This window comes from Hemibagrus wyckioides, linkage group LG05 (genome assembly GCF_019097595.1).
Source record: "Hemibagrus wyckioides isolate EC202008001 linkage group LG05, SWU_Hwy_1.0, whole genome shotgun sequence".
Taxonomy (NCBI): Eukaryota; Metazoa; Chordata; class Actinopteri; order Siluriformes; family Bagridae; genus Hemibagrus; species Hemibagrus wyckioides.
This window is the reverse complement of record NC_080714.1, coordinates 18,590,538-18,613,443: the sequence shown is the minus strand read 5'-3', so window position 1 is coordinate 18,613,443 and position 22,906 is coordinate 18,590,538. Positions and strand designations below refer to the sequence as shown.

Below are 22,906 nucleotides of genomic sequence, written 5' to 3'. Positions count from 1 at the left end.
TATATATATATATATATAACTGGCTATAAATTGTACGGTTAATTGTGCTCGAATTTACGCCGTGTTGGTTAATAATAATAATAATAATGATAATGATAATAATGATAATAAATGATGATGTAAAGACAGTATTTAAATTTATATACTAATATTTATATTTAGATAATAATTTCATATATAAATAAAAACACAAGTTCAGAATCTAAGTATAAAATAACATTTATTTCTATCAAAATTCACATAGATAAATGTACAGCAGTAACAATGAAACAAGATTTCATTCACCACGAACGTGTATTTTTTTCACGGTATTTTGCGCATATGACGTTGAATTTGATGTGATATTGTTTCGGAATGTAACATTTTAGTGTGAACACAACATATCAACATAGCACAAAAAGAGTCAGAGAATCTACTTTAGTCAAGATCTTTAACAATAATCTTAACAGAACTGTTTGTCTTGGTCATTTAACATGGCACAATTTTACAAAGCGTCAGCTAAAATAATGACGTTTGAAGATTGTATAATAATATTAGTATAGTCTCTCTTTTTTTTAACGACGGAGAAAATGATTCTTTTAATTGCACCATTATCGCACTGAGACTTGATCCGTTCAGTAAATAAACTAATAGAATTGTAACAGATATGTCAAGAATTCAAAATACGCAATTTACATGAAAATACTGGTTACTCTTTCAATTGAACTCCATGTGATTAGTTTGAGCCAGGACCCGCAAGCGAGATCTGTTTAAATGAGAGCTTTTTGGTAACCATTATCAGCACAAACGTCAACATAAATCCCAACACTAGATATGTGTTACTTTATGCCAGTCGAATAATTCTGTCACGTGAGTAAATCAGAAATCTCTATGTACAGAGAACGTCATTAGGATAAGTATATAAGGGGTTTAAGTCTTTTTTAGACACAGAACACTTCTCTTAAAATGGGCTACTTTAGCCTTTTCACCTTTTTTCAAGTCCTGTTTTTATTCAGTGAAATAGCCGCTCACTGTTTTTCTGGAGTGTTGTTAATCAGGGGACCATAAAGTCCATTTGTGTAGCTCTGGTCCTTATGTAGGAGAGTCCTGTCTCTGATCAGGTCACTGAAAGCATAGTCCATTGGTGGCCTAAATCCCAGAGTGGGCATCAGGCCTGTTGTGGAGTAAGGGGTCATGAAGGTGAGCCCTCGGCCATGTGCCGAGTAGGCCAGGCGAAGTGGGTTCAGGCCCAGAGGCGTGCCAAGAGGGTACGTGCCAGGGTCGGCACCAAAGTGTGGACCATTGGGCTGCAGAGGAGAGAAGGCTGACCGGTTGCTGAGCGTCATGGTTCCAGGTAGCACAGGCCTTGGAGCAGAGGACAAGGGCTGCTGGGCACTCTGAAGAACCCTCTCTGCTGACCAGGTTTCCTCTGGAGGTTTGGCTTGTCCACTGTTGTTGAGGATTTGCTCGATGGCTTGGACAACATCCTTCCCACATCCCTGGAGGACAAGCTCTAGGACACTGCGCTTGTGAGTTGGGAACACTCTGGTCAGGATGTCAATAGCATTCATGTGGCGAGATGAAGCAGAGGAGGGTGAAGGCTCTTGTTCATCTTTGTCTGTGTCTGAGTCTGAGCCAAGTGGACTTATCGATGGTGGTGTCTCCTCGCCGTCTTTCATGGGTTTGGGAGCTGGAGAGCTGATGTATGACTCTCCATCACCATTTTCGGAACCAGAGCCATGGTGTATGTCTGGGGATGAGATCCCAGGTACTGATTCAGTCTCGGCAGATGTAGACTTTCCAGCTGTAGGCTGTGGGGTCACAGATCCTGACAGTGGAGTCTTGGGGAATAATTCAAACTTCTGCATGTTAGATTCTGGAGTACAAAAAAATAAGGAAAGAGAGGAAACAAATACTGGTTAAATTATTGATACTTAATTTGATCAACCATTAAAAAAATCTTCATAATAAAAGTTAAATATAATGTTGTGTTATGAAGATAACTAAGTTGATTAAGATAAGATGCAGTTTTACTTACCAGAGTTGTTGTCGCTGCTAACTTGGCTAAACACTTCGTAGTTCTGCCGGGGAGGGATGATGCCGTTTGCTGCAGCCAGTGCGAGCCCTTCTGCTGTTCCGTAGAGGAGCTGAAGCTCTCGGGCTTCGTTTTCTTCCTGCGCCTGCTGTCTGCGCAGCGCCACTTGCGCGGCCATCACTCTCTGCCTCTCGGCTATGAGGGTGCACTTTGCGCACATGCAGTCCTTCCAGCGACAATAGCGCTTGTGTCCTTTAAGCGCCGACACAACGCCGTGGTTACGGCAGCGCGCGCACTTGGGTGTGCGAGGATATTTCTCTGTAGGGCGCAGCAGCAGCGGCGGGCCTCTCAGCAGACTGCTGGCCATGGACACGGGGATGGAGGCGGCTGCAGCGGCTCCGGGGTGAACTTGTGTGCCCGCTTGAGCGCCAGGAAGCTCCGGACGAAGATCCATGATCTGTCCCTTATGGACTTGTGATTGTTGGTCGAAGTTAAACAGCAGCAACCGATTTCTTAAATTCGATCAAGTCGCACTTAAAAGAAATGAATTGCGCAAGCATCCGACAAGAGAGCAGAAAAGTGTGAAATTAATGGCGCTTAAAAAATTTTTTTTGCAATACGTGATCAGATTTTTAAAGCACGTCGCAAAAGAGTTTCGATAATTAGATATATATTTTTATCTTAATCAGTCCATTAGTTTATAAGTTAATAAATAACTTTTCTGCAAGTCTAGCTTAATAAAGAATTGTCCAGAGTTATTGAAAACGATTTTCACCAAAACAAAAGTTTCCAGCTAAAGAAATACCTCAAAAGATCGATCATTAACAAGCCGAGGAAGTGGAGTAAATGTGAGCTGAGCTTGTTCTCCCTGCTCCAGCGTGAGACACTAACTTCCTCGAGAGATCGCCAGTGGATACAGATCCCCCTCTCTCTCTATTGTTGCTCTCCTACGTTTTCATTAGACAAATTTGACAACAATGTGGCGCCTGTCATTGGCTAAAGGAGGACGGAGCAATCTGATTGGCTTGTCTGTTTTTCAACTGTGTCCACCTGCGTCCTTTTCTCAAATAACAAGCATCACGCAGAGCAAAGATATAAAACTTTTATCACAGAAATGCCAATACCAATAAACAGGACAGAAAAGCCAGTCAGAATTTTTTTTTATTTAGCATCAATAAATATCACAATTTATAACTTTTCGTACACTACTGTTTTTTTTATAGAAACGAAGTAAAATCCTAACTTCTAATTTTTAGAGCTTTACCCAAATTTTACTTTCATTGAACAAAGACAATTAAAAAAAATACCCGATGACCCTACAGCTAATGACGTCAGAGTCAGAGAATAAGGTAAGTTGATATCATTATTTTAAAGTTTAAAATTTGCTATCTCATATTTTGTTTGACTCCGTAGATTTTGTAAATTTCACGTTCAAATTAAATCATGTTGCACTTACAATTTGCCCAATTTTATCTTTAGCTGGTACAGTTAACTATACTATTTTTAAAAGCATTGTTTATATTACATATATACATATGTATATATATTAAATACAGATATAGGCTGCCTTAATTCAACAGCAATTTAGCGTTTCATTTCATTTTATAAGACTATGAATAATAACAGCTGTAGCTTTTATTTTCGGTTATTGGGTTTTGGACATGACAGTGATACCATACGCGTAATTTGTGGTTTATTGTGACAAATATTCGTGTTGTCACACCAACACTAATGCCTCAGGCACAGCTTTTTTTACACATCCACCAACGGCTTTCACTACTTCACCCTTCTTTATAATAATAATAATAATAATAATAATAATAATAATAATAATAATAATGTATTATTATTATACTTATTATTATTATTATTATTATTATTTTATGATTACTGTTGTTGTTGTTTTTGTTACTGTTTCATAAAATTCCCTGTTACAATAAATAATAATAAAATATAAAAAATACAACAAAATATAAACAAAGTAGATTTATAAATGACAAATACGATTAAACAGAAATCAGTTGTTACTGTCAGCCTTTTTTTAACCAAGAAATTAAAGATCAGGCTGTATTATAAATTATCTACCTTATATGATACCATTTTCTTCAAGGGAAATTCACCTAAATAATAATTATTATAGATATGATTTATTTTTTTCTAATTATGGCTTATTTATTTAAAACATTCGTGTAGTAAAACGAATACATTCTTAACCTGGGAAATAACGTAATAAATTTTATTACGTAAAAAAACTGGAAAATAAACAGAAGAATAGAAGAACCAAGTAGCAGTCAGTATTTAAGATTTTACTGAAATTACACAAGCATTAAAAAAATAAATAAATAAATAAATAAATAATAATAATAATAATTATATATATATATATGTGTGTGTGTGTGTGTGTTATATATATATATATATATATATATATATATATATATACGCGAGAGTCATTTTCACTAACGTGCAATTTAAAATATTTATCTGTAAGCCGGACATAGGTTAGGTTGTGCTTTTGTTTTTTTAAAGCATCTGATATGCAGCACTGCTCCCTTTAACAGACTGATGATACAGAAAGGAAAAGTCACACTTAGCGATGCTTAATTTCCAAAAGTTCTCCAAACAATTCCCCATGATTTTTAAAACGTACTTATTTACTTATTGCCTTCTCTTTAATTTCCAGAAATACAGTGGGAATTGTGGTCTGAATTTATTAATCCCGTTTCCTAGCATCCTTTCCACTTGTGTATGTTTTAAAGCTTGAGCAGTATTCTGCACAGTACTCCTCAGTTTCTGCGCTCCCCTGCGCCTCCACTCGCTTCTCTGTGTTTACATACGGAATCACAGTAAGCAAATGCCATCTGTCCCACCGCCACTCTCATCCACACCTTTAATTACTGAACCAGCACCACTAATAGAGACGATATTAAACTAAATCTTTTTGACATTCAAAGTAATTATCTCGGCAGCTCTCTCGCAAGGCTGAAAATAGCCATCCGAAGAAGCAATTCGGTGCTCATTACAAAAACCACACGTAGGTGCTGACTGTTAAATTGAGTCTGCCTCATTGGCAAACTGAGGGCAGATCTGTTTACAAACACTTATTTAAACAAGAGTAGGTATGTATGTACGTATGTATTTACTTGTTTCCAAAAACTGGGAAATGAGAACATTCTAAAAAAAAAAAAAAAGTTAACATAACCTTAAAAATATATACTACATTTTAATCTACTATATAGTTATACAACATTTTTATTTCTTCAAATTTGTTAATTTGAATTAAATTGCATTTAATTCAGACCACCACTGCAATTTCCTTCCAGATAACTATAACTGATAACTGTATTGTACCGAATACATCTAAAAATGTACAAGGATCTGCAAACTCAAATAAGCATATCATTTAAGTCTCTTTAGTTAATCAACACCTAAAAAGTGTGATCAAAGAAGGGAAATATTATTTGGATCATTTATTTTTTTTCAACAGGCAAGGAAACACTGTCGTAGGGTTCTACACAGAACCTTTAAGAATTTTCCCAGAGGGACCAAACAACCCTTAAGAGTTGTACATTTTCTTCTAGAGTGTGTGTATGTGTATATGAGTCCAACTTACACGGATCTACTTCAAAACTCTTAACTGAATGGGTATCTTTGAATTCCAATTAAATGCCCCCGGGGCAATTAAAAGTGACTGTGAGCACTTAAGAAATTCAACATTCTTTCAAACAGTTCATCAGACCTGTGCATCAAAAACCCATACAGGCCTTTCATCCCCTTTTATAAACTCCACAGATGACTGAGTTTTACACCTTTTTGAAAGAGGCACAAAAGGGATGCTTGACCCAACATATGTAACAGCATGTCTCTGTTCCTCTAGTACCCCGGCGAGCTTTTGTGGCGACCTTTCTCACCGCCGCTGGCCGGCCCGAGCGCGCCTGGAGATGCATTGCCTCCCGGGAACTCCTGCTGAAACGGTGAGAGTGTGCGAAGCGCAGCAGAGGTTAGAGTAGCAGATCCAGGGGGTACACGAAAAACCGGTGCGCATTTACACGCTTCATCTCATCACCAAGTCCTCATTAGGTTGTTAACCTCTTGTTCACAAGAAAAAAGCTGCCGCTCCGCGCAGGCCTCTCACCCGAGCTCAGGCATCCCCCTCGAGGCACAGCACACAGCCATTAAACTTGCGCAAAATAAGCCTTTACAATGACTACGAAGTTAAAGAGCGTGCAAGTTCTCTTTTTAAAATTTATTCAAAGTTTTAAAAATACATTCAAACAGCGAGCAGATCTTTGTAATCTTTGGTTTTTCATTACAATGATCGGGTCTGCGTGACGCAAACAACACAGTCTAAAAGCTTTACTTTAAATACACACTGACCTGTTTAAACGCAGTAATGTACATCTCAATGGTCTGTACAGTTATAGATTATTAAAGTTATTCCACGATGGGATGATAAAGTAAAAGTGCGGTCGTTTGGAAAGTTTACTAAATTAGCAGCAAGAAAGCTGCGCGCCTGCGTGCGCGCGTTTCAGGTACCAGCCAATTAAAACTGTCCAGTCCTCCACATCTGCCTCCCTTTACAAAGCGAACCGAACAGAAAAGAAGGAGCCCGGTGAAAGAACGCTCATTGAGATCACAGATGGAGTATAGGTTTTTGCTAGAAATTTGAGAAACACCATTGTCCTTAAATCCAAACTCAATGTGTTCCTGCACAATGGCTGCTGCTTTGAGCTCTGCCGACTCAATTGCCCTTGTTTTTTAAACTTGAAGTGTTCAGCACAAAGACTGGCCTCCTAAATGTCACAACCGCTCCGAGTGGGGCTCCGCTGCGCGATTCGCTCAAAAAAAGGAAAAGAACACAATTATGAAGCAATAATTACTCTGCTTCAGTTCGCACGCCACTGCGTCCATTCAAACCTCTTTAGCCCCATTTAATGCTTTATCCACGCCGCCATAATCCGAATACCACAGCTTGATTTTTTCCCCTTTTCCTTCCGCAGAATTTTCTCCTGAGATGAGATTGGGAAAGGGAACTGCGAGAAAGTGCAAGAACTAAAGTTTCAACAGCTATTATTTCCACGCATATGTTTAGTAGATTATATAAAGACAAACGCCATCGAAAGGTAAAAACACAAACTGTCAGTAAACTACCCAGAGGGCATAATAATAATAATAATAATAATAATAATAATAATAATAATAATAATAATAATAATAATAATAATAATGACGTCACAGTCTATTAGATTTACACTACGTTATTTGTTATTCATTTATCTCAGTATTGTGTAGTATATATAATGAACTAATAATTAATTAATTCTCTTCGGGGGTTTTTCTGGTTTCTTGTGGACTCAACAAAACGTTAATGTTACTAGATTCGTTTTCTACAATAGCATTTTTTTAGGAGATCTCGGTCTGGCTGATATAACTAAATCAGGTGTGCTAAATTCAATTTAACGTTAATGTTATTAATGATATGTTAATAAGACATAAGACATTTTTATAGGACAATAAGAAATTATTTCAATATTATCCATTGGCCAAAGTAATGGCAAATGGACTTGTTATACATGCATTTTATTTATTGATAATTTAAAAATAATAATCCGTAATAACAGCCAATCACTGTGTTTGCGTTTTCTGACATAGAAAAAATACTGCATTTGAATTATTGACAATTAATTTAGTAAAAGATTTCTAAAGTAGCTACAGATTGCTCTATGGGCGAACAAGTGCTATGAAATCGCTGCCTAATAAACGCGGAATTAGGCGAATTTTTCCAATAAAGACCGAAATATTAGTGAGTTAATACCGTATACCACATAATGTGAATCTTAGTATTCAGGACAGGGTTAGGTGAGCTATAATGAATCTCTAATCCACCGTTTCTCTGATGCAGTATATTATGATTGATGTCCCAATATCTATTTTGTTGGGTTTTTTTTGGATTTTGTTATTTTTAAGACGAGTTTGGTTGATTACAAATTCAGTAAGGTGAAATATGTAAAAGGATGTGTAATTTGGGGGAAGGGGTTTTTTTAGGAAGAGGGGAGAAGTGCTGCATAGTCTAGACTATGGGTAAGTTAAATGTCCGTATAATAAAGTAATAAAAATGTTTACTGCTGGAATGTCCAGCAATATATTTTTTATGTTTTACCAATTGTTTCATTGTATACAATAATTATATACTTCTCTGTATTACCCTGGGGCGACATTATACAGGTCACTAGGCATATGTAATGTATGCAGTGATGTTCATAGGTTTAATTTGACTAAACAATCAGTTTAATTTGAGTTTGTGAATCCATCATATCATCGCTTCTCTGCATATTTTATTATTAAAGGAAAGTGCATTATGTTTACTTTTGTATTTTAAGATGAACCATCATTGTCCTTTTGTAATGGTCATTGTTTTACAACAACAACAACAACAACAACAACAACAATAATAATAATAATAATAATAATAATAATAATAATAATAATAATAATAATAATAATAATAATAATAATGAATATTAAAAGTTGTGTGTTTTTCATACCTGCATGGTGTTGACCTGAGGTGGCAAAAATAAAAAAATATCGGTTATGGCAAATTGAAACAAACAAACCTGATGTCCAAAAAAAAACCCTGACGCATAGGGTATGCAGACTGAGACATTTGTATTAGACATGAAGTACTCCATTTCAGTTTAATTGTTAAGCATTTAGATTTGTTTTAAATCAAGATTTTTTTTAACGGCGCAACGACAGAGACAGAGACAGTCGCAGGGATATGAACTGCTTTGTGTTGGGCTGTTTAAGCCGCATAGATTCAGTTTCTTTGAGGGTTTCTGAGAGCCAGAACGTCTGAGAAAGTAAACTTTGAGTGACCCGCCAGGTTAGTTTAGTCTGGGATTTTAGCATGGCGGCCTGCGTGGATGTGAAAGGCGCGATGCTGTGGGATCAGGAAGCCGCTTCAAAGGGGGGGAGAGCGCCTGCGTTAGGAATTGTGTTCTCGCACCGAGGGCCAGCATTCTTGACCCTTAAAGACTGGTTAAACATTATTGAACGCTTCCCCTTTGTCGTCGGAGCATCGCGCCGCCACCCGAGATTTAGCAGTGCTCAGTCCGTGCTGAAGGAAGCTGTAGTGAGAGACAACACATGGTCCAGGTAATGGGCGGGGCCTACATATGATTGACAGTCGCCCATTCTTTGACGCTGATTGAGATGTCGAAGAGTTTGACTGCTGATCACTTCTAATATGGAAGAGAAGACTAAAGGTCACCAGAGTTCAAAGACTGCTTTGCTAAAGCTTGAAGGGGCTTGATGTTCCGCCATTGTGTTTAAAAAAGCAAATAGTTCACAAAGTGTAAACAAGTTTTACTTGATATTGATTGCTAAAATGTGAAACTAGAGCGGGTTCTTTATCTTATTGTGTTAGTTGGCTTGTAGCTATCTATGCCTTAGCATTAAGCTATAAATAGAAGAGGCGTGAGATGCATTTTGCAGCAGTTTTATTATCAAACTCTCTCAATTAAACTTGTTTGGCTTTGCCAAAAGTAGTCTAAATGATTGTTTTTATACCACAATGCTTTTTAACCTAAATTGTGATCAGTTCCTTGCTATTAATTACACATCAGTCAAGGCAATCATTAAAATCTGTTTACTGAAAATGGCTGGATTCTGTTTTCATTCAGTCATGATGTTCCTATATGTTCAGTCAATACTCTGTGATATGGGATTTAACATAATTAAAGTATTTGAACAAATTTATGTTTAATTCTGCTTTAATGGTTTTTAACACATCATTAAAAAGTAGATGTGACTTTTAAATATCAAACTTATTATTAGAGGTGTGGAAATCTCTGGTCTCTATTCACTTTGCTCAAAACGCATCCTCCCTCCCTCCTTCCTTCCCACTGCGAATAAAAAGACAAGTTGGATCAAGTTGAAAGTAACATCATCACTCTATCCCATTATCAGTACTTCCAACCAACCCATTAAGGCTAGTGTCTGTACAAAGCCCACGTCTGTGCACATTAGTGAAACACTCAGTGATTGAAACAGTAATATCACATAGGGACTGCACAATCGGCAATAGTGCCTCAGGTTAAAGGAGTTACCTGTCATTTCTGCACCAGTAAACATCAGTGAAACTTCATCTTGACATGCCGTGTGGCTTGCATGCCAACGCCTTTCACTCTGCACGCAGACATGATACTTGGACACATACTTCGGACTCCCTGTGAACCAGCACGCAGGACTAGCCAAGCAACAGCAGGACAAATGAGTTAAAGCTTAGCTTGTCATTATTTCCAGGATATTTGATCAAGCAAAACTCATAATGCATGCCAAAAACCTCAATAACCATTTTGCAGTAAAGAGGAAATGTTTATTTACAATGGTCCTCAAGCTTTTTAATCCCAAAAAGCATCATTTGAGTCTAGTATCTGGACCACTTTTCAGCTCCTGACTGGAGAGCTTTGGTCTTAAATAGAGAGAGAGTATGGTCTAATATGTTCACATCACATTCATAGACCATTTACAACTGTAAATATAATGCAATTTTTAAGTTTGTCTTGCTCACCAAATATAAAATAAGTGTTGAGAAAAGTACCCCAGGTTTGAGTCATGCAAGTGGTTAAAGGAATTTTGGTTAATGGAGTGTAGGAAAAACTGAGACTTGGGGTAAGTCATGTAAAATGCAAGATAGAAGCCTGATTCAGTAAACAAATACTGATATTCTTTGCATAAGAACTAAGAGTGGAGTTGAGGCAGCTTTGGTATGAGAGAAAGAAAGGTTTCAAAATGTCTTCTAAATAAAGATACTGTAAAATGGTCATGGGGGGGGGCGCTAATCTAACTAAAAAGTATTTAGGTTATTTTATAATAATTATTACTTAATTATTCATCTCAGCTGCTCTACACTAATTAATAAAACATTTTGCCACTAGACTTGTGTTATATTCCTCTGTGAATACATTCTCATAAGTCATGCAAAAGTACTGTCACCCTTGATGAAGATGAACAAAAGGTCTTTAAAATACAGTGCACTGACACTAAATTCGGTTTTTAATAATAATAAAAAATAATCTCTGAGAGAAATGTTCTACTTAAAAATGAAAATAAGGAAATGAATTTTTTTTTTTTTTTAAATGGGATTTGGAATAAAATTTAAATGTATTTCAAGATAAATAAAAAAAAAAGAAGCTTTGTAGCAGTTCCTGAGGTTCAGGTTTCTGTGTGAATGTGTTTGATCCCAAATATTTTTTTATCCTGCAGAAATATATAAATAATAATTTGTTGAACTGCTGGTTAAATTACCAAGCAAGAGCCCAGGAGCATGTTGCCTTACCTGTAGAGGAATCTAATTTGAACAATACACAGAAAGACTTGGAAAATGTATATCTGGTCACATATTAAATATCAACAGAGCTACATGGTCACATCCACTTCAACAGACCGTTAGGAAGAGTTGCCTGAAGAAAGCCTTTATTGACAGTTACAAATAAACTAAAGTACCTTGATTGCCTAAATGCCACTGGGACTTTGGCTGAAAGGTTGTAAAATAACATCAAAACGTAACGGCATTAAAAAAAAAAATATCACACTGGTACACAAAACAATTGATTTACATTAAATACATTTCAATATACGTATTTTCCTCATATTATGAAGTGTAGCTTAATCTGACACGCCATTTTTGTTCATCTTTATCAAGAGTGTCACTAATTATGGCCCTCGTTTCTCGTCAAATAGCTCCAGTGTGTAAGGAGGAGCACGCAGGATACATTACATTTTAGAACATTTACTGAAACGTGTGTTGCATGCTAAATAGAAGCATCACCGCACACAAGCTAATGTGCAGAATGCCCAAACATGTTTCCCAGACCTCTCTAAGCTCCACACAAGGTCGTTGAGACTGGCTGAGGACTCGCACTTCATTTCTCTCACTCAAACTTCTTCTATTTGGTTGTGTGATGAACGGCGCTGCAGATGGTGCAGTAAGCTTTTAATCTCAGAGCTGAACAGGGAAAATTAGCCTTTGTGGCAGATAATAGACAGAAGTCTGGAAAAACACAGCTGAAAAACAAGACAATGAATCAATTTTATCCAACCATTTGTTTGACTTTCATATGGGCATATCTGTCTAAACCCTCCAGCATTATTGCAAAAAATATATATATATATAAGCAGAACTCATTTTAGTTATTCCCGATGACAGATCAGTGCAGTCACTGCAATTACAGGTCATAAATAAAACAAAGCCTTCACTCCAGGTTCTGCTTTATATGAGAACCTAATACCTCTTTTTTCACCAGCTTTGAAAACAGACTTATTTTTCAAACGAAAAATACTGTTGCCAATACTTGATGAACCAGAAAACTTGCACCTGTGAAGATAGAGGTCAGTGCAAATAGAAACGTATTATTATTTCCGGCTAGCAAATCACATGCCTGTTCAAAATACAACAAATGAACTTCAAAGATTTCACTTTGCTCATTTCCCAAGTGACACTATTAGATCCAAAGGTCACTGCATAACTTATGATTGGAATCAAGTTACACAAATGACTAAGCTTAAGGCACAATAAACGTCCCAAATTCTTTGCACAAGTTCAGCCAGAGATGGCCCCTCAGTGCATACCTTGTTAATTTGATTGTAAGGAAACAACCTTTTTTTCCTGCATTTCTGAAATCCAAATTAACAGCGATGTCTAGACTCTTTTATTGTTACCAAATCCCACAGTGCCATTAAAAAAAATAAGCACCATGAAATTGACACATGTTCATATGTACATTTTATAATGTATCCAACTAAAACTAATACAGCATCAAACCTAAAAAGGGGAGGAAAAATGACCATGAGGGATCTTGTTATTTTTTTTTTTTTTCTGTTTTTTTCTTCTTTTTTTTTTCTTTTCAGGAGTTGAGAACAAAGCCATTTCTGATCATCGGTAAAAAGGAAATGCACATAGCTGACTGTCCAAGGACTTGGCCAAAGAGCAAGGAAACCAATGAAGTTGGGGGAGGAAAGAAATAGTCCAAAGTTCTTCATGAAACATCTCTTTGCTTGTCACATACCACCATATTTGGGTATTTATTTATTAACTTATTTGATTACTTGTACAAATCAGGTCAGCCATAGTGGATCATCCTCACCTGTGATGCTGTTCTGAGTCTCCACAACTGTAATATTTTCTTTTTCTTTTTTGGTTACCTTTTCAGTGGGTGGAGAAAAACATGACAGTTCTGTGTGTGAGTGAGTGTCAGTATCTCTGTGCTTGTGAAAGCTTCAGTGTGAATCATAACGAACACTCATTATTCATGTACAACGTACTATGAGTGTGTTTGCGTGTGGCTGTTCTCTGTGGACACCATGCTAAAAGTTCTTCATTGTTTGTGTGATTTGTCAAGTGCAGTCAGTCCTACTCTTTGGCCTCCAGAAAGAGAGTCTCTTGAGGGAAGAGTTTGGCTTCCAACAACGTCCATGCCGGATCTAACTGAGTTATCTGGGTGAGAAAGAAAGAAAACATATATAATCTAATGTATTTTTAAAAAACAACAACAACAAAAAAAACCAATAAAGACAGTTTTTTAACAGCATTGTAAATGGTCAACTATGTACAAATAAAGTGAATATCCATTAATTTTGGTGTGGTCAACTTCTTACTTTAGCAGGGAACTAAACTTCCCTCTTAAATGTCAAAGATCCGTGTATGTGATTGCATGATTGTGTGTGGGCTACGCTGTGCACTGTGTGGGGTCTGTGGCTCTGAAACCATGAACTAGAGTTGCGGTAATCTGATCACATCACCATGCGCACCGAGTGTCCCGTTTCCCTCTGAGATAGACCCTGTTTGTTATTACACATGCACCAATCCAAAACAAACACACAGCCAGATGGGGGGGCATGTGGTGGACCTATAACGGTTTAGCCTGTGCTAACCTACATGACAGCAACACTACTATGGGGTGCCATGGGCAAAAGAGTCTGAAGAAGAGTGAAAAGTTCTCAGAACCAGATCTGAGAGAGAGAGAGAGAGAGACATGAGTTTATTGTAGTGAGCTAATAGCGTGAGGTTCTCCTATTACATAGGGCTGGTGTTCACACCTGTGTGTCCCAAACTGTGCCGTCACTGACAGCTCATCACAGGGCATTAACTGCAGCCTGATTAAGACCTCTATTCCAAGCTCACCAGAACTCCTAGTCTTACCCCTCACTGGTAATTAACACAGCGACCTTGGAGTGGCAAGAATGTGCAGAGAGCAAAGTGAGAAAGCTGAAGCCTGAACTGTACTTTCAGTGTTACAGTTCAGTTATAAGCATCAAGCAGAACCATGAAGGAAACCCTGAAGCATATAAAACACTTTCTGTTTACTTTCAATACTACATTAGGCTACATTAGCAACAGTCTACAGCAATAGTCTCACCACAGACTCACCACTGTACTGATTGTAACCAGAGACTTTAAAGAAATACTTCAGTGTTGCTTTAATCTGCAACTGTATGTCTGTTTACTAAGGGCCGGAATTTCAGTGTTTTTTCACTGTTGACACTGGCAGCGATTTTTCACCATACATTAGATGCTAGCCATAAAATATGTCTGAAAAATCCTGCTAAAAATGGACGGTCTTGTACACTGTAACCACAAATTAGAAATGTATTATTGCTAAAAGTTCTAAAAAGAAAAAAAATCGCTCTCAATCTGCCAATTTTGCCAGTTCTAGTTGAAAACGAATGAATGAAGTGTAAATGAAGGGTTATAATGTAAGCCGATGGGCAGCTGCTGATCCAGTGAGATTCAGCTTGGTGATGAGAGGGGTCAAAAGAAAATAGCTAGAATGATCTGAGCTGACAGACCAAACTCTTTGCAACCAGAAAAGTGGACGAGCTACAACACTGTGTTCCGCTCCTGTCAGCCAAGAACAGGAATCTGAGGCTACAGTGAGCACAGACTCTCCAAAACTGGAAGCTGTAGACTGGAAAATGTCGCCTTGTCTGAAGAATCTCAATGTGAGCTGCTACATGCAGATGGCAGAGTCAGAAGTCAGAGATGGTGTAGTGTAATGAAGTGAAAAATGTTTTCTTGGCACATATTTGACCATCTGATCAAACATCATTTGAATGCCACAGCCTACCTGAATAATGTGAATATCTTTATGGCTACAATTTACCCAACTTATAAAGCATAATAAAGTTCCATATCACAAAGTACATCAAACTGGTTTCCTGAACATGACAACGAGTTCAGTGTACATCAGTGACCATTCCAATCACCAGACCTGAATTTAACAGAGCTTTGGGATGTGGTAGAATGAGTAGCTAATAAAGGGAAACCCTGTGTGGTGGTTTTGTAGATATTTACACAGAAAAATAAATGAAACACTTGCCACTCAGAGTGTACACTCACAGAGTCTTGCACTACAGGATTCTACAAAAATCTATATTTTAAATATATGTTTGCTGACTGCCCCAATAATTGTTTTCTCATTGCAGGGATATTTGTCAATATTTCTGGCATTATGATAAGCTCCACACGCACACACTGACTCATTAGTCCTCTGATTGTTTTCTGTACAGCAATAAAAAGAGTCATTCATGTTCATATCAAGGTGTCTCATTAGGACAGGGTTGCAAGCCCTCTGACCGAGCTGCTGTTCTGCACAGCCCTGAATGTCGGAAAGATCAGAGAGGCCCCCATAGCAGCTTGCATCTCTCAGGGGACATAAGTGAAGGTACACCAATAACAGCACATTTGCTTTGTTGCCCCAAAAGTCATCTGAGTGTGTGATAGCTGCCCTTTGTTTCTGAGCATGACCTGAGGGCTCAGTGCGACACGGGGAGGAGGTGGCACTTGACAGCAGGAGAAGGGTGAGACAACACCAGCACAGGCTGGCAAAGGGGGAGAGAAGGATATTCAAGAGAGAGAGACGGGCAAGATGGCACTGCAAAAAAAATAAATAAATGAAAAAAAAAAACACCACTCCACACTTTCTCTCCCTCCTCCTGCGTACCACTTCACAAATACTGCCTATGTAAATGAACCTGAAATGCTGCTATAACACCCCAGCATCAGGTAGAAGCAAATGAGGGTACAGGGTGGCACAGGTGTGGCTGTGTTTTCATGACTGTTCTCTTTAAGAGAGGGGGAAAAAAAGAGAGAAACAAGGTGTCACTCTGTGGCAGGAGACAGATGCCATGGGTGATTGTTTACATTGGTATCCAATTAACAGACCATAAGAGTAGAAGCATCTGTCAACAAACAAAGCTGTTGCTTTCCTCCCCTCTATGTGTCTCGCTCTCTTCGTCTCCCTCTCTCCTCTTCTCATCACTTGTTTGTTTCTCCAGAACCTTCTGCTTGCCCTTCACCAATTATATTAGACTATTCTAGGTAACAATGATCATAGCAGGGTAACACACACACACACACACAGAGAGAGCAAACATATGAAGTGAGCTCATTTCAGGATGGGCTGATTCATCTCTCGGTAATCCTAGGAAGGTTTATTAAAAGGAAAGAAGTGGCTGTGTGAGTGAAGAGAGTCTTGCACGGCGGCTGGCTGTTTTCTTTAGGCTCTGATGATGTTGATGGCAGGTAATCCGCCTAAACCCTTAACAAACTCATCCTGAACGGCCCCACACAGGCCAACAAAAACAAGACAGACAGCCACCCTGGTGACCCAAGAGGCTGAGAGAAACAGCAAGGCAGAACTAAAGAGAGAAATAAAAATAAGAAAACTAAGAGAACTTGACCAGTGACGGGTTAAATCAGAAGTATAAGATTGGGTTAAGTGCACATACACTGACTCCTACAGAGTTCAATTTACATCCACAGAGTTTAATTAGGTTCAGCCCTGCTGGAGCTAATTCAGTCCTGCTAATTTCACCGTGTAGGCTGTGAGGTTTAATGAAGGCTGTATCTAGAATCTAAACACCAGTGTTAAAAAACATCAAAGAATAAATGAGTGTGAATGTTTGCTTTATGGAGAAAGGCAAACAATACACTTTTATTTTCAGCCAGTGATGTAGCTTACACGAGGCAGAAACTGGATTTACTACCGTCATCTGCAGCTGCCAAAGTGGCAAAATTAATTTCAGTAAAAGAATGTTTAAGGATTACCGTGGAACAAACTAATTAAAATCACAATACAGCTCTTTCACAATAAAGCAGGTGGATGTTATGAAGACGAGTCTGCAGAGCAAACCTACACAAGGCAGACTGAGCAAAAAACAAACTAAATTAGAATGGCACAGTTGAAGTGCACAAAACATTTAAACTAAATTAACAATGAACTCAGCAGCTGAACTCTCAGTGATGTAATTCTGGTTTTGTTCAGCTCTGCAGCACCACTTCAAAAGGCAGTCAGATAAATATTGCAGTTCATTAGTCTGAATCAAAAGAATTGGCCCATACACTGGAAGGAGTCAGGGGAAAATAAACAGCGCATGGGCAATATACTGGCTTCGAAACGGGGCAAAACGTGCAGCTGAAACAACGCGTTTGTAATGAAGCCATTTAGGGCCCTTCACCATTAATTAAAATCCAATAGCCAGGTCTGACTTAGCACCGTGTTGTGAAGTGTTTATTTGGCCAATTAGGAAAGCAGTGGGGGATCATTATCAGGCTGCAGGAGGGTAGCAAGGGTGTTAGCGTTAGCTGAAGTTGGTGCACGGCTAAAGCGGGGGTCACAGGCAAGAGAACTTGTTCCCTGGCAGAGTGCACAGCCCTGCCTCCTGGCTAGCCTTTAGCACGGCTGCGAGAGAAGCTCTACACATCACAGGCGAAGGGCCAATCTAAACACACAAACAGAACCGCACGCCAACATCAGAGACGCCAAACTTAAAACACACATTGAATCGTGCTGGGATGACTTCAGTTTCAGACAGTGACCGTAGCTGCTAAAGACAAACGGGGACTGGGGAGAACCTTTCAAAAGCCATTAAAGAAGTCACCTTGAATGTCAAAAATTAGAACTTATACTGATTCCCAACATCAGCCTAGATTGCTGTGCCATGGTATTGAAGACAGTATGAATAGGGTGTGACGGCCTATGGAACTCTGGCATTGCATTAAAGAGCATATGAATAGATGCAGAATGCAGAAGCTAGTGCTAATCCCTCCTCTAGCTCTCCCCCAACGAAGGCAGGTGCTCAAAGAGAAGGAGAGAACAAACAGGACCTGACAAAAGACGAGCTCCAATGCAGCAAGGACGGATAGAGAAACAACAGCGTTCGGCTACTAGGTTCTTCCCCCACCTCACAGACCCCATCCATGTTTGTTCACTCACTTATTGCTGGCAATTAGCTTGGTTTTTTTGGGTGTGGAGCCGAGGAAGAGAAAGAGGGTGAGATGAAGTTTAAACATTTGTGCTGAATTACAAATGCAATAGTGCTGCAAGCTCTAATCCTGAGGGAAGGATGGGGAGTCTGTGAAAGAGATGATTTTAATTACAGCAAGGAGAACTAGAGAGAGGGAGAGAGAAGAGGAGGATTAAACTTGGGCACTGTGTTCACAGTGAAAAACACTGCCAGTCTTTCCGCGCTCAACTCTGTAAACTCACTCCAATGCTAGATACACTTTTCACGACACACAGCTCTCCTCTGGTTCCTAAACAAAAAGCTCACATGATGCATTCAGTGGTGGTTCACCTGTTTTTACATCAATATTCGCTTATGGTATATGTATATTAATGTAAATATTTGTAAGTGTGTTCATGTTTTGCTATATGATTACGCATGTGCCTAATGAGAGTGTTTACTTTTTTCTTTCTTTCCATTTATGCATGTGTTTTTTTTTTTCTTTTTCATGGGGACCGTCCTCCAGGTCCCCATGGGCTCGGATGGCATGCTGTCTGGGCAGGCCTGCACACTTCTCTTGATTAATGGAAAGCCCATTTCTGTTTCCATGCTGTTAATTAGTCAGGTCGTTAAGGGCAGTGCTTGTTATCTACCTGCCGCAGAGCAAGCACACCCAGCTCTCTAATGACCGTGTGGTAGAAAAAAACCCACTCACACAGGAGAAATGTGCTGACTGTATCCTAAGTAGCCAGTGTGCTTTCCTGCATCAAAGACCCTAATTAATATTCAGAAAATTATGTATGCACTTGTGGATAGACGTTTTAAAAAAAACATGAAAAATACTAATTAGTGACGCACGGATTTTAATTAACGTGCAGGTGTTTGAGTATTTGTAGAGTCCTACAGTAGAGAAACACATGCCCGAGCGCGCGCGCGCGCGCACACACACACACACACACACACACACACACACACACACACACACTAAGGGATTAAAGTCGAGCAACAAACTCTAGCCACATGGTGGAATTAACTAGCCAATTATACACTCTGTTTTTCCTGCTGAGCTGTAACACTCACACACAATGACCCACATACACACACACAAAAATCTAGTGTCTGTACTTTAATTACTGCCCCACAGGTGGACAATAATTAAAAGTGATTTAGAATTAAAATTAGACCTTCAAATATCAAAATCATGGATATAATGTTGTTTAAGTGGGTATATGCTAACTCACGTTTCTACGGGGAAAAGTGGTGAGCAGTTTGAACTCATCCGATGGATAGCCTTTGGAGGCCACAAAGTCGAAAAGGACCTGGAGCTTGCAACTGCCCAGGAAACGCCTCTCCAGGAACTCTCCGCTGGGCGTCCGGATACGCAGTTTACTGATTGGTTCTCCTGCTTCCTCCTTGGGCTCTGGCGGTAAGGTCTGCTCCAGTGAAAGACGGATCGCCTGGAGATAGGAATCAAGACAAATCTCTGTTACTATATACTCAAATACCGCAAAATAATTAAAGAAAAATGTAATATAAAATACACTCTCATAGGTGTTTAGCCTGTATTAAATACAGTATTGTGATATGAACATGGTTGTTTGCAGCACACGCTTAAGCTGTGTGCAATATACTCAGCTTGAAAGGAGCAAGTTAAGTCAGAAAGTAGTCTTTGAAATGGACAAAACTAAATAGATGGGTAAAGATGAGAGGAAACGTGATGGTGAGTGAGATAGAGATAACGGAAGAGGAGTATAGTTGGGTCTCCTGTGGCTCAGAGCAAGACCTTCTGCTCCCTGGGGATTTTCACCTCCAGCTTGTTGTTCCTGTTGTGACACTGGGTAGCATATGCTGTGACAACAAGCGCCGCCTTTATTTACCCACCGTAATGCAATTATATTTCATCAAAGTGTACAACAGTAGCTCATTAGCAGCTGCAGGCTTTGTGTTGTGCGCGTGCCGGCCCCACTCCCTCAGGTAGAGGCCCGCATGGCAAGGGCTCTTTGGGGGACGAGCAGCATCTCTCCCTGGACCTAACCCTCTGCGTGTGTGTGTGTGTGTGTGTGTGCGCGCGCGTGTTGTCCACCCAACCTTGCACACAAAGAGCGCTTCAGAGCATCTCTTTCAATGCACAAAACAAACAGAGCGTATCTGTGTGTTTGTGTAGCACCTGACATAAGGCAGAATAACGACATCACCACTCCCCTCTTCTTTTTCCTTCTTTCATCCGCATCGGACACAAAAGAGTCCGAATCACAGACAGCATTTCCCCTCTCTCCAGCACTACACTGTTTGCCTGAATCCATTGTCACTGCGCATATGCAGCGAGGGGGCTGCCGTGAGCGAGAGTCTGTGAGCGTTTGTGTGTGTGTACCGGAAAGTTTGGAGAGACTCCAGGTGGAGAGCATCATGCTGCTTTTGTTTATTCATGCACAATGTCAAAAAAAAAAAAAATGAAGCATTAGGGTAGCCAGAATGCGCACACACACAAAAACACAGTGCTTATAAGCAGCTGCTGCCCACTACACGCTACGCAGACTCCCTTTAATATCTCCCATCTTTATCCCTTCGCAAGAGTTAAACTGAGCGGCAGAGAAACAGATTCTAACACGGCTGGTGTATTTCCATTTAGAGTGAAGCAGGTTAAATGTGCACTTCAAGGAGTAGCTTCGGAGCATATCCGAGTTCACAAGCAGGATTATTATGTCACGTGAACAAGACCCAGAACAGTGAAGAGCAGAAAAAGAATACATGAGATTTCACCCATTGCACAGTCGAGTGATTCACATTAAAAGGCATCAAACTGATGTCATACATGCGTGACAACATAATATTTCACAGAACCGGCAGAGAATAAATAACTACTGCAGGTGCCGGGTGCAGGTGATTTTATCTGTGTGCGTCCGCGTGTGTGTTTCCTCTGTGGTGTGCACTGTAGTGAGTCCCTTAGGGTTCATTACAGACAGCAGGTGAGCAGCCTCAAAAAGCCTCTCTCTCATTAAAGCGCATGCACACATACACACACAAACGAAAAATGACCTGCCACAATTACTCCAGTACCATCTTTGTCTACACGCTTTATACATTAAAAGCTTAATCGAAAGAGGGCATAAATCTATCTAATGCAAGCCATTGTGAGGTATCATATATCTGAAAATACACTGTTGCTTACAAGGGGTTGAATACACCATGGCAATAGAGGGAGCACTGAATGTAAAAGAAAAAGGGAGACTGAACTGGACTAAGCTAATTATAAGTCTTTGTGAAAGCCTGTTTAACTAATGTGACAAATCATCTCATATAGCAGGTTCACATCAGCAGACAACACGCTTTATATTACTGAGTAAACAGACAATAAGCAGACCATGGGGAGGGCCAGGAAGTCTGGGTTATCAGCTTTCCCTTTAAACTCAAGTCTGCTTTGTGTGTGTGTGAGTGTTGTGTTGTGCTGCCATTGTGCAGCAGGGATTTAATATGAACCTGTGTGTTGTGCATTTCAATTCATTAAAGGGACAATAACATTTGTGTGTGCCACAAACAGTAGAATGGTGGCTTTCTTGGTCTATAAGAGCCGCTTTTCCGGCCACAAGCGATTGCCTGAAAATCCTTTTTAAAGTCCCTGCTTTAATATGTACTTTTTAGTGCTACAGTCTTTAAAAGGAATGTACACAACTGGAGAATCATATACATGTATGCATACAGAGAATATGCTGTCACAGTATATCCAGGCCTGTGCATTTGCCAAATATTTCAATTATCCAAATGTGTCACTGAGTTGACATGCGTCCAGACACAACCTAGTTCAGAAAATAGTACAGTATGTGTGTCAAATCCAAGAATTCTTAAAAAAATGGATCATATCTATTTTATTTCATGTGTTGCTGTGTATTACCATATACAAACGGGTGACAGAGGGAAAAAAATGTAATGCTGTAAATGGCTTAAAAAAAAAAACCCTAAAACACAGGTTATAATAGATCTAATATAATTGTTATAATCTGTTGCATTAGATTCAGACCTGCTTCTGAAACACATTGGGTATAGGGCTATAGTGTGATTCTGTGCTACCAAATCTCAAAACATATCACTGAGCATAAAGACCTGTGAACATGTTGGAAAGAAAAGAACATTTGATGGCGCAGAAAGATAAGAGAGATGGGAGATTAACGTACATTCTTAGCAAAAATAAGCCTGTGTGAACTGTTCTTACATTTTTTTAAAAATATGTCTGGAACGAATTTTAACACTACTGCTTTAGAGATAAATGCAATGAAAATGAATTGAAACTTATTCTGACTTTTATTCTATATGAAAGATTTCTATACTGATGGAGCATGCTCTCTTCTAGGATAACGATGCCACCATCCAAAGGACATGCGGGTTCACCAAATGATTTGATGCGGGCAGAAATTACGTAAATCATATACTAGAGCCTTCAGAGGCACCGCATCTCCATCCAATTGTACACATATGAGCGATTCTGAAGCGGCATGTAAGACATCACTCTCTACCACTGTCACCATGAAACCAGCTCAGGGAACACACTTTGGAAGAATGATGTTCATTCCTCCAGAATGGTTCCAGAGAATTTATGCCAAGGTGCACTCA

The 22,906-nt window shown here is 39.2% G+C and overlaps 2 protein-coding genes and 1 long non-coding RNA gene across 3 annotated transcripts in view; 1 reads left to right on the top strand and 2 right to left on the bottom strand.

The window, feature by feature from the left end:
- Window positions 1-201: 201 nt before the first annotated feature.
- Window positions 202-2,468, bottom strand: dmrta2 (DMRT-like family A2). Its single transcript, XM_058389389.1, has 2 exons — window positions 2,018-2,468; window positions 202-1,855 (listed from the first exon to the last, which is right to left on the bottom strand). The coding sequence occupies exons 1-2, from the start codon at window positions 2,466-2,468 to the stop codon at window positions 1,008-1,010; spliced, it is 1,299 nt and encodes a 432-aa protein (XP_058245372.1). The 3' UTR covers window positions 202-1,007.
- Window positions 2,469-3,221: 753 nt separating this feature from the next.
- Window positions 3,222-13,649, top strand: LOC131352870 (uncharacterized). The gene is made up of 3 exons (XR_009204560.1): window positions 3,222-3,363; window positions 5,892-5,988; window positions 7,015-13,649. It is a non-coding gene; the product is annotated as an uncharacterized LOC131352870 (long non-coding RNA).
- The window catches only part of faf1 (Fas (TNFRSF6) associated factor 1), a 66,813-nt gene continuing 56,783 nt past the window's right edge, over window positions 12,877-22,906 (bottom strand). The window contains exons 18-19 of the mRNA XM_058389388.1: window positions 19,543-19,758; window positions 12,877-13,511 (exon numbers count right to left, since the gene is read on the bottom strand). Coding sequence (XP_058245371.1) covers window positions 13,428-13,511; window positions 19,543-19,758 — 300 coding nt within the window. The 3' untranslated portion in view covers window positions 12,877-13,427. The remainder of the gene's footprint in view (window positions 13,512-19,542; window positions 19,759-22,906) is intronic.

Excerpts from the sequence above, each read along its gene's own strand:
- dmrta2 (XM_058389389.1), bottom strand. The coding sequence starts at position 2,468 with ATGGATCTTCGTCCGGAGCTTCCTGGCGCTCAAGCGGGCACACAAGTT. Across the intron at positions 1,856-2,017 it reads TAGCAGCGACAACAACTCTG|AATCTAACATGCAGAAGTTT; the intron begins GTAAGTAAAACT and ends TTTGTACTCCAG.